Source organism: Micropterus salmoides, unplaced genomic scaffold, assembly GCF_014851395.1.
Source record: "Micropterus salmoides isolate LMB-PRFRI ecotype aquatic unplaced genomic scaffold, ASM1485139v1 Ms_hic_scaffold_9, whole genome shotgun sequence".
In the NCBI taxonomy this organism is placed as follows: domain Eukaryota; kingdom Metazoa; phylum Chordata; class Actinopteri; order Centrarchiformes; family Centrarchidae; genus Micropterus; species Micropterus salmoides.
The window spans coordinates 34,527,306-34,540,079 of NW_024044681.1; the positions used below are offsets into that span (position 1 = coordinate 34,527,306).

The 12,774-nt window shown below is 40.5% G+C and overlaps 1 protein-coding gene across 3 annotated transcripts in view; it reads left to right on the plus strand.

Moving 5' to 3' along the window:
- The first annotated feature begins 1,809 nt into the window (after nt 1-1,809).
- Nucleotides 1,810-12,774, plus strand: part of robo3 (roundabout, axon guidance receptor, homolog 3 (Drosophila)) — an 81,523-nt gene continuing 70,558 nt past the window's right edge. For all 3 annotated transcript variants that reach the window (XM_038709076.1, XM_038709077.1, XM_038709078.1), the window contains exon 1: nt 1,810-2,401. In XM_038709076.1, the coding sequence (XP_038565004.1) occupies nt 2,338-2,401 (64 nt within the window). In that variant the 5' untranslated portion in view covers nt 1,810-2,337. The remainder of the gene's footprint in view (nt 2,402-12,774) is intronic.

Here is a 12,774-nt window from a genome sequence, read left to right on the forward strand (position 1 = left end):
TTCATTGCAGACATGGCTCTTGGTATGTCAGGTCTCATTGGCTGGAGTTTGCCATATCTCCTGGCACATGTAATATTGCTTTTCGCTTTCCATCAAGTGCTTGCAAAGCCTGTGCTCAGATAAATAGTGACATTTTGCAGTGGTGTCTGAGGTTTGTTTGTATCTCTTAGCGCTTCAGTCATTTCCATTGCCTGATTTGTATACATAGCACCATAGTCGGCACGATCAAAGGTCTTTCACATGTATAAAAAATTTGCATTTGGATTCATACTACTGCCAACATAATTCATGTCTCTGCTGTTAGATGACAGCTTACAGATAAATGTTGACATTTGCACCACACTCAGTAGTGTGACTTTAATGAAAAAAAAGGTTATTTTAAATGGATTTAATCCAAGTAGAATCTGTAGGATTGTAAAAGGCTTCTGATGCCTTCAGATACCTCTCACATTTTCTGGAAACTAAGCTGCAAAATAGGAATGGTTGTGAAAGGATGAAAAGATCAATATTCACACTCCAAATGACTCAAAGACACAACATGCTGCTATAGCCTTGTGATGACGGTGATAGTTTTTGTCATGCATGCCTGTGTAAACTTTTACCACCAAAAGATAGACAACTCTTGCAACATTTAAGAGAAGCTAACATCTAACCTAGATGATCATTCAACCCTACTTAACATGTGCTGCAAACGACTCCTCAGTGTTTTGTATATGTATGGTTTTGATGTCATTATATGGATATAATGTTATAACTTTATCCTACCTTTACTGTGTGAAGTACAAACGTTGTTGACTTTATATAGTTTATTTGAATGTGGACGCCAGAAAAGACCCAACAATCAATGGGGTTCTCAATAACCAAATTAAATTAAAATTTAAAATAAATAAAATAATACAACAGCATATAATCCACTTGATACTAATTAAGGTTGGAAACCACACGCTTATATTATTTATTAACAGGCTACCTGAAATAAAGTTATATATACAGGTTATTTTGAGTTTAAATAAATAGGCTACTAAATAATGTTTGAAACTAAAGGATAATATTTAAGACCAGACCAATTTTCAGAAGTGAAGCCCTTCAGTGGCTCTCACTTTTTCACATTATCACTGAGTGTGCTGGCCCTTTAAGAGTGGTTTTGGGACAGTGAAGTTAACCAGAATAAACCAGAAGCAAACCGGAGGTTTGGTGAGGGCCCCTTCAACATACAACCACATGCGCAAAAACATTAGTCACAACTAAAACAATGACACATGAACATTGGTTGTAGGAATACATTATTAAAGAAGTGGAATAATTAAAATTATAAAACCTACAATACATAATTAGCCTACGATTTTACCATATTACATGAATCGAGGAATATAAGTCATTACTGGATTTGTAAAGGATACATTAGTTAACGAGTGTCCAAAAATGTACAATACACATCATAAAAATCATGTAGCCCACAAAGTATAACCTGGGCCTATGGGGCATTTGAAGGCAAAGAAGGAGGTGCTTAACATCCTGGAAGGATGTTGCACTAATAATAAATTCACTTTTGAACCATGTCCATATTCTTCAGGTCTCTGCTTGGACACAAACGGTCCGTTATGGAAAATAACTGTGTTTTCATTTACCACAGATTACCCTCTAAATGTGTTGTTTTCTCTTTAATACGACACCATTCGCAAGCGTTGCAACGTGTTGGTAAGTCCTGGTTTTATTTTGAAAGTGGGACCGGAACCATCCATCCTCACAGAGCTGCGTTCACCCCGGTGTGTTGGGGCTCCGGGGCCGTGTTGTGTTGTGATGAGGCTGTAGTAATTCATTCCTTGTAGCAGGGCAGAGGAGAGGAACAGAGGTCGTGGCTCCAGAAAGAAGGAATGGAGCTGTGTGTTTAATAAGTGGACTTTTTTCTTCTCAGCGCGAAGACTTCATGTACTCTTGGACTATAATTCCCTCTCAGAGGAAGCCGTTGTGAATATTTCTCCTCTGTGATATTGATGTGAAGACAGGAGAGAACGGGACTGACTGACCGGGCGCTGCCTGCCACTCACAGCCGCCTCTCGTCGCATCACCTGCGGCTTGCTGTTCACCGACTATCCGCGGGATTTGGCGCAGACTTTTGGAAGTTACTGTGTGGGATGTTTGAACTTGTAATTTAATTTGACAGCGGCTGAGATGCTGCCTGTGGAGTTTGATGCTGTTTGCGGAGATTTCATCCCATAGGCTGGAATTCACTCTCGGGCTGTTTGGATACAGCTGCTGGACAGCCTGTCTCACAAACTGTGCTTTTTCTGAAGACTGTGACCAACCTTATCCACCTATGAAACATCTGAGTGTATAATGGAGTTCCGCCAGACTTTGGTTCCCCTACTGATTTTATTTGCACTCAGAACTTTGGCTTATGGTAAGTTTAAATTGGCATGCGGTTGGTCTTTTGGGGTTATGTTTGTACGGATGGAGCTTATATGCTTCATATCAGTGGCTCCTAAACTGTCTCACAGGCATCCCAGGACTCTAAAGGGCGTCCCACAGAAAAATGAGAGGAATTGACTTTCACTAGCAGTCTAATTTTACTAGGACAAAGTTACTATTTCATGTCCTCCATTCCTTATAGGTCGATTAGTGATCCTTTACATGAAACAAATTTAGGAACCACTGCATTTCTCTGAGAGATTTGTGCAAAACAGTGTGAGTAATCTCTCTGGATGATGTCATTTAAAAGGGCCACTTAAACCAGCAGACATAAGAGTAGCCCATATGCAGCTTTAGTGTGTGTCTTGCCCAAGGGACCCGTGGATTCACACCAGCATCTGCTCCCCACAGAAATCTGACTTTGTGGTGATTCTAGCCTGCTCATTTATCTCTATTATTGGGACCATTAGGTGAAGACATATCCTCAGCACAATGCAATTGTATCACAGAAATAACATGATACAGTTAGTTTCCACTCACTGATGCAGTGACTGTAAATTAGCATTGTGGGGTTGGGAGTTTGATTTCCCCTGTGGACAACACTGCTAACAAATTTATGACTTAAATTTACTGTAATGCCTTTTGGATAAAAGCTTTCACCAGAAGGTATGTGTTAATTGTTGAACTGCTCTTCCATTTCCATCTGATTGCACTCTGTTGGATTGTGGAGATTTGGGGTTCCATAGTTGCATTAAGCAGACAGGTAATGCATGCACTGATGGTGGATAAGGATGTATTCTGCAGTAGAAAGCTTAGTTTTGTTGGGTTTAGCCTCCATTATGTCCCTAGTTACACACATCCAAAGCAGCATATTAGCCTTGTTTTTTAATTGCTTTTGAAACGACTGTATTCAAATATATGCTTACAGCACCTTTTAATTTGAGTTCCTCTCACAGAGAGAAAGCTACCACTACAGGCACACCATCAGCCAGAGTATGACTCGGGAGTCACCTCTGCTTCACTGAGACTTGATTCTGGATCCACAGATTCTCCATCAGTTCACTTCTAACTGGTAAATTGCTACCAGTTGTCTACATGCTCTTTGTCGACATACCTGTGCGTGTGTTCTACACAGAAACACCCTCGACTGCGATGTACAAAAGCAATTTTATTTCAGCGCAAGTGGGATGTTATAGTTTGTGACAGCGTGGTATCTTTGGGCCCAGACCTACTGCTGAGGCTCCCTTTTACAATGCTGTAAACATTGGCTATGAACCCAGAGCATATGAACTCAGCATCTGTGAAAGTGCTCCTTCAGTGACTCCAGATGCTCCTCTGGGACTACAAAGGATGGATTAAAGCTACTTATTTTCACTTTAGCAAAACACACAGTGACTTTCAATAAAAAGCCTGTACTGTTTTTAGCCACGAGACTTTTTTTTATACGTTGAAATTTACATTTAAATACGCATTTGTGTCACATTCTGACACTTTTATCCAAAGCTACTTAGATTAAAGGGAGAGTAAGCTTCAGATCAGTACCAGCATTGGTATGTTAGGAAAATGCAAATGATAAAAATGAGCTTTATACGATGTGATAAGAAGAACCTAAGAATAATTCTGGCTGCCCGTTTTCCTTTTCCTTTTCGTACCTGAAGGGCCGCTTCATGTGGAGCGAGAGTCACGTTTCGGGGTTCTGGTCTTCAGACTGTTTGGCCAGTAAGGTGACACTGAGTCAGTCATCTCTGTCACCATCAGTCAACACAGTGGTCTCTGGCAGCTTTCCCCAAAGACCCTCAACGGGCCATGTGTTTGCCATGCTCTCCTGAAAACAGCTGCCTTGTTGTCTCATGAATGTCCCCAAACAGACCAGGAACCAGATCAAATAGCCCGCGCCAAACCTTGATACTCACACTGTAATTACAGTCTGAGCGAACAACTCCATTTCCTTCAGGGAGGGAAGCGTGGTGAGGTGTAATGTGGCTGGGATTAAACAAGCACAATTATCAAGATGTCTCATTGTTGAAAGTCCTTTCTTTGGTTGGGATACAAAATGACTTTTAAATCCTAAAAACAAAGTTAAACAGCAAGTTAAATTATCAGTTCACCAAAATGACGAAAACCAGATGATGTCATTATCTTGTCTAGTCTAATGGTATCTACCATGAAGATAGTTTTAGTTTTGTTTGTTTCAAGAAAAGTTCAAGAAACAATGTCCCTGTTACTCTGTATAATCAATGTGCCAGCATGTTTACCAGGGACTATCTCTTTGATAGAAAGTACGTCCTACAAAAACTGTTGACAGGACGTTCTGTGGAATAGGACTGTAACTAATGATTATTTTCATTATAGATTAATTTGTCTGTTATTTTTCACGGCTAACCAACTAACTGTTTTGCCTATTATGCCACAAAGAAGTGAAAATAAAAATGCTCATTATAATTTCCCAGAGCTGAAGGTGAAGTTTTATCTGACCAGCATCTCAAAACCCATAGGTATAAATTACTGTGATAAATCTGCACATTTGAAAAGCTGGAATTGGGAAGATGTCTGGTATTTTGTCTTGAATTATTATTTAAACAATGAGTCAATTATCAAAATAGTTGCTGATTAATTTTCTGTTGTTCGACCAATCAATATGTCAACTTATCATTTCAGCTTTGCTAGGGAATGCCCTCAGTCAGCAGGACTGTGTTTTTCTAGAAAGAGATTCTATACAACTCCACTGTATTTAGGTGGTGACAAAAAATGTTAGAGACGTGCTTCTTAAAACCAGTACATCTAAACCAAAACTATCTGCATGGCTACATATCACTAGAGGAAAGTGAGGATTAACTGCCCCCTTTGGATCTGTAATCCATGTCCAGTTTGTTTGCTTCCATATTGCACAATTGATCTTACTGCTCAGGTCATCAGTTGGAAGCATGTCACTGGAATTAATTATCCACAGGGTTAAGCCAGATCAAGTTTATTATTTTACCTGCATGCATTGTATGACTTGCATGCCATTGTTAGTCACAGTTATCAGTCTCAGTGTCATAGTCGGGACAGTACCACACTGTTGATGTGACTGGCTCGTCACAGTAACTGTGGGTGACTCATAATAGCGCAGCAGGGCAACATACCGTAGCTCAGGTTTTGCTTTTGGCATATTGACATGTGTGCTTTTTTTTCTGCAGAGAAAAAACAGGAGACAGCCAAAGCTTTGTTGTCAATTTTGAGAACAAACGCACACTCACACACTGAGTGTGTCCCTCTCCCCCCTCCCCCACCTGCCTGCCCATCTGTTCTTTACAGATCAATTAGGCTGTCAATAGCTCAGCAAAGCTTTGGTATGATACATGGAAATTAGTTATAGCTCCTGAAAATCATTGAGGTACAAGTGAGTCCTAATTTACGCTGACTGAAAAATAACACACAAAAGGCAGGGCAAGGAACTAAACATCCTCTTCCTGTCATCTCAGATTCAGCTGTGTTAATGGCGTGCTGAAATTGCTGTTTGAAGCTTAGTTGCCTATTTCGGGCTTTTTTTTTTTGCTTGCCAATTTTTAGTAATAACATATAACATAAGTAATCAAAAAACTTCCCTTGAGTTGAGCCACTCATGTAATATAATGGGTATATACCATTATAATAGAATTTTACAGTCCCAAACATTCATTACACAACATTTTGATAACACCTCGTGATGCATTATTAACAACTTATTCCTGCATTCGACTATAGTCAATGAAAAACAAAAAACATTCCCCATCACTTAATCTTTTAAAATGTAACTGTAGGTTGTTTTCACAGTGTACAGCTGCAAACCAAGGGTTGGACTCCCTCTCTTAAATGGTAATGCTTAATATCTATCCTGTACATACCGCAGAGACTCAAATAAAAACACGATGGGGCAGCCAAGACTTTTCCATCGGGCATCAAAGAAAAGGGACTGAACTGAGCAGCAACTCTATTTAGCAGCGGGTGCTGACAGGACAAGTCAGCTATCCCCTCTCCTTAAAGGTCTCAAGTGCGACTGCCTGAGGGGCCCGACACAATACCGCCTGAGCTCACCACCTCAGGCTGTAGACAGATGGACGGCCCCCAACATTAGTTCCAGTAGTTTTAGGAGGGCTTACTTCTCCGTTGCCCATCATACTACTGAAATAGACGTGGAGTGTGGTGAACCACAGGCCGAAGCCATCTGACTATACTGATGTCTCAGTCATAGAGCACAGGGCAGCGTAGCCCTGTTGAGGCTATTGTTGTGCTGCGTAACAGCGTGGGATCATACAGCTACTCACCGGACAGTACAGGTGGCATAGGTGTTGTTTTGTGTTGCAGACACAGTATGAAAATTATAAGCACTTCTCCCAGTGGAGACATTTTCCTTGCGATCCTTTGTGAAGGATAACAGTGACTGGGAAAAAAGAATAGACATGCATAAATTCACATGATGTTAAAATGTCCCCCTCAAACATTGCCTGCAACAATCTGCCAGCTTCATCTCCAGAGAGGCATCTTCCTTGCCTGCATCCTCTCTGCCTACGAAAATGGGACGCATCAGTAATGTCTTCAGTGCTTGTGTGTATAAGACGGAGATGTGTTATGTACTGGAAGAGTGTGCGAGCATGTCATGATATAGAAAATATCACACAAGGGAGCCGACACACACACCATTATTCGATATTCATCATATCTTCCGTTTATGTGGGGATTACTTTGTGATTTTGTGCACTTAATTTGAAGCTTTATGACGTATAGTGGACAAGCAGTTCACCTCAGTTGGACTGAAATACATAAGCAGAGGTTTGTAAGTCTTAATTCATTACAGTCATTAAATAGTAAAACTCCATGCAGTATGTTCCAGATGTCTAACCAGATGGGTTTCCACACAGGTGTTGTATAGTGTCAACGAAACCTATTAGTCATTACAGTCTTACAAAACATTATAAGTGGGTTGCACAGCTAATGCAGGTGAAACAGTGTGAAAACCAAAGTGTTATCTTCAATTTCTATTTTACAAATGCCATGTGGTCTCTTGTGGTAATATAATTGTGATTTAATTGGTTACTCAAGTTTCCTTGATTGATTGACCTGACTTTTTGATATATAAATATAAATAATTATTGTTATTCTGTTATATATTAAACATGTCTTAAGAAAAAATTCCAACCACCATTTCCGATGTCAACGATGAATATTTAAACTCAATAAATGATGTTTTGTTTGTATCTTTGATTGATAATTAACTCTGGGTTGGGGTTTTTTTGAGAGAATTATCTATAAAGAAACACTTTTAAATGATTTTTTACAGCTCTGAGCAGTGTCTGTAGTCTTCCTCACAAGCTACATTCTGCCCCAACATCCTCACAGTACACGGTGCACGGTAATAACCACTCATATGAGCATTTTAACAGTTTAATCCAACTCGGAGTTTCTCTCATCTGGATTTTGGTGGTTGGACAGTAAGAGGACACTGTTTAGTGAGTGAATCAGACTGGAAGTGAAAGTGAGAGGGACAGAAGTAGGATTTTAAAAAGTGAGGGGTACATGCCCCCCCCCCCCCCATGTCTAATGACACCCTTGCTTGTAATTGTAATTTGGAGAGCGATTAAATTAGTATAGCTGAGCAACTGAAACAAATGGCTTATCCACAGCACAATGATGTATGAGCAGTGTTTCTGCCTCGGTTTTTACGCAACACCAACATCTCGTCCTTTTGTGTCTTTGGTGTCTGACCACCTGTCATTTCATCAAGTTTGACTAGCGAGACAGCCAGTCAGATCTTCATGTTTACCCAGTTTTTATTGTCCACGGACTTTTCTGGAGTGCAGTTTCAAGCACAAGAAAACTCTGCTGCAGAGTCAAAAGGAAAGCCCATGGGTATAGCTACAGCTGTCACCGCCGTGACTTTGTTGGCGGCTTGGATGTATTTGTGAGAGTCACTTGAAAGCTAGGTGTGGGAAAGAGCCAACTGATAATGGATCATTTTCGGCGCCGGTGTATCAAGGTGATGCTGTAGCAGAGGTATTTTGACAGCCGCTGTCGATGATTAAATGGCTGGCTTTAGAACTGACAGGGACAGCTCTTTCTGAAAAGTGGCAGTCGCTGGGTACCTGCTATTTTGTGATGGGAGTGTTGGAACACGAAAAGTGACTCGGGGAGTCTTGGCTATTTGTTCTCTCTTGCAGCTATGTTTGATTATTGACAGTTATGCATGCTATCTTGAAGAGAAATGCCTGTTAAGAAATGTGACTTTGGTGACAATTAGAGTGCCTTCTCTACTGATCTCTTAAGAGCAATTCACCACAAAAATCAAATGCATTTGTAGCATTCAGAGAAGTGATAGGGAGCTGGATCAGATCCATCTCTTTCTTGTCTAAAACTTCTGCTTTACATCAGTTTCTTCACTTGATGTCTTAATTATACATCAGAACCAGTGTTCCTTGAAATCTCCAGGACAACAGTATGTGAAGGTCACATTGACCGCCTTTCTCTTTCATGGTAATATTTTCACACTCATAAGTGACAGAATGTTTTATATAGGAGTAGAAAAAAATTCATATTGTGGTATAATAATTGAGTTTCCTTACGGTGCATCATCACAAAAATTTATAATGAAACTTATACAAGCACCCTGTACTGACTCATTCAACTAAAAAGAGAGCACAGAGCAGCATGTCAGTAAGCTGAATAGTTTGCTATATATCTCAGAACTGCCCATCATCATTCACTGTTGAACCCTAAAACCCAAATTGTAGGTTTCCTCATGTAGAATATTTTGACTTTAAGAATGGAAAATGAGCTAAAACTTCAAATCAGGCTCAGATTTTTGCTGCTTATTGTAACTCCGACATTGGTTGTCAACTCTCATTGCTATCAGTTAATACAAGAATTAAAAACAACCCCCATGGTTTATTTTTGTGGTATTTGATTGTTTTTCTTTGGAGTTGTGGATTAAGGAGTCCAGGAAGTCCCTGTCTCGACCCTTTCCTCCCTCAGAGTGACTTGTGTGATCTATGTGGTCAGGCAGATAGCAGTCGGCCTGTGTGTATGTGTGTGTAAGCAGACACATGTCTAATAGGAGCTAATCTTGAAATATGCCACTGTGGGACAGGAAACCAATGGCATTTCCCCACAGCTGTGTTAGGCCACCCGCAACCAGTGGTGTGCCCGTCCTGGAGCCCCTCGAGGATTTCCTCCCTAACATGAGTGAGAGAGCAAATGTGCTGTCACTGGTGAACCCTAATGGCAGGGATGGAAAGAGTTCTTGAATATTATACTGAAGTAAAAGTACTGTTACTGTGAAGACATTGTATTCAAGTAAAAGTAAAAAAACATTTGTAAAAATGCACTTAGATAAAAGTAAAACACAGGTCATTTAAATGTACTACACTGCACAGGGTGCAATAGACTATTATTAGAATAAACGATTGTAAACTGCATAAATTGACTGACAATTAACAGCAGAATCAAACATCACCAAAGTAGACAACGCAATATAAACCCCACAGCAGCTGCTGACACAAACACATAAGCAAAGGACAGACTGCAGTTTTTACACACCTTGTAGTGCGCACTCACTCACACACACGCACACAAACACACACGCACACACACACACACACACACACACACTTGGTTGCTAGGCAACACAATGGTTGTTGATGTTCTTCTCAGCTGATGATACACGGGGCAACTTTTTGAGCAATGTTGCTGGGCAATCTTGCTAATGGCAAGTCCGACTATGTTTTGAACGTTGCTCAAAAAGTTGCCCCGTGTATCATCAGCTTAAGTGCTGCACACACCTGTCTGAATAGCATTCTGTGAGTCTTGTGCTCACTAAAGGTACAGGTTCCTCAGTGAACACGTGAGCATGCACCTGTTGGTCATGCAACATCATGGGTGTGTTAGATTTAGGTCACTTTGCATGCTCACCGGGTGGTACATTAGTGATTAATTAAGGTAGAACCTTTTTTTACAATGTCAACATTAACATACCATAACCCATAATGACATTATCCTTTTTTTTATTGCATTGTTATGCATTTATGTACTGTTCATAATCTTCTTCTCTACTGCAACTGCTGATTTGGCTCACAGAGTTAATCAGGACCTTTTCACGTGGCAATTGTTTTTACTCTGTAGGAGTAAGGATGCGACTTGAAATATAGTGCAGTACAATACTTTCAATAAATTCCAATAATAAGTCCAATAAATAAAGGAAAGTCATTGATTTTAAAAAGATAGTCAAAAAAGTACACAAAGATGCAACTTTGTTATAGTAGCAACATTAAATGTAATATGTTACTTCCTGAATGCCTAATGGACTGATAATTAGTAATAAGAAATCATGCAGTCATCAGCATATAGCCTTTTTTGAGACAGGCTATGAGTAAATAGTTTTTCATCTTAATATTTTTCTTCTGTTGGCTCTCTTGTCAAGCATGGCTGCAGCGAATATCTACTCATACTTCCCTCGCTCCAGTATTTTCTCTATTTCCTCTTGTCTCTTCTTGGTCTAATCACATAGAACACTTACAGCAAAATCAAGTGAAGGGTGAGAGTCTAGTTGCCACATACAGTTGCTGCTCTCTTGTTCTTTCGAAGCCCTGTGCAACAAACCCCTCGGTGGAAAAAATCAATGCTTGTTACTGGAAGGCTACTGGAACTCAAACTGACAACTCTTGGCAGGATTTGTGATAACTTGAAGGATGTTGGACTGGTTGTAAGTCCTCAGGACTGTTATTTGCAAATGCTTCTGTAAGTTGCATTTAAACTTCTCTGAATGTTTAAATATTAGTATATAATAAATAATAAATAGTTTATAGCTGAACCATCCTCCGCATTGTCGATGCTGATATTTGATGTTTTGCAGAAGCACATACTCCAATGTGTTGCAGATACTTGAGGAAAGTCCATTTCAAAGTCAAAGTAAAGGGACGTTTCGCTGGCCCCTCAGAGTTGTTTCTGTACTTGGAACTAAATCAAAGCTTAATCAACTCCCATGCCTTTCAGCCATGTTTTTCCATGACTAACATTTGTATAAAAATGGTCTCTTAGGCTGTCCCGTTGGACCAGAAAAGACACCACTGTTTGCTCTCTATCTACAGCAAGCTGCTTCTGCCTTGTCAACTTGCCCAAACATCTAGCCAAAAGTCATTTCAGCTGCTTTGCCAGCACAAGAGGCCATACTCAGAGGGAGCATGAAACAGAGTTGTTAGTGGAAAGGGCATTTTTTGGAGCTGGGGTGGGACTTTGGATCATTTTGCTCCCAATTTCCACAATCCCATCTTCTAAAAGAAGAGAGCTTCAGCCCCTACGCCCCAAGAGAGACATGATAAAAACACCCAATTTCCTTTTGCAAAGTTGACCCTGCCCATTTAAATGCTTAGCATCAACACAGGCTCAATTAAGGAGGCTGTCTCTGTATGGCTGGCACTTTGTATTCTCATGCAAGCACCTCATTTTGTTGTCCCCACAGGGTCAAACAGTGGGAGGCTGCAGAGAGAGAGCACCCCAGCCGGCCCCCCCTTACTGCTGCCAATTTAACTTTGAATGCACATTTGAAAATCAATTCCTGTGGCTTTGGTGAAATCCAAGAGGAGGAGGAGGAGGCAACAAAGCTGTAAAACACCAAATTCTGTTAGAGGGAAACAAGCCCACTAAAAGAATTGCAGATGAGGGAGGGATAGGAATAGGAAAGTTGTTGAATTTTCTTTGATCGTCATCATATGCCCTCCTCCGCTCTCCTCTGTTCCTTCTTTAAAGATTCTAAAGCTCATTCTGTCCACCAGTGGCAGGTACTTTTTTTTGCTCTTGTACTGGGATTTCAGCTTTAAAATAGTGTTTTGCCATTAACAGCTATGCCTTTTTGAAAGTAGAAGGAGTAGTGAGGAGGGTGGTTATCTTGAGTGCACTGTGAGGGTTAGCTCAGCTTAGCCTTAATTTTAGTCGCTAAACCAGAGTGTGGCTTAATCTTTCTTTTTACCACAACTCACCACAGAGTGATAAGGAGACCAGGCTTTTGATATTTTGCAGTATTCTGATTTAGTCCCTAATGCCTAAATGAAAGACATTGCTTGCACTGTCTGGGTGGAAGGCTTGATGGGACTGAAGTGCCATCCATGTTTTATGTTCTTTTCCCTGCATAGAACAGAATATTTTTTGATCCTATGTGTGATGACAAACACACAGCTATGAGCTGGTGGGGTATGCTGAGGGGTGGGTGTGATGCTGGACCTTCGGCAGTGAGACAGTTGGTTAGTAAGTGAGAGGATTTTTGATGACCCTGGGATTGAGCCTTGTACAAATATCAGACAAGATGAGCACCCTTCATGGAGTCACTGTATGAGTCAGACCATTATCTGACTGTTATCA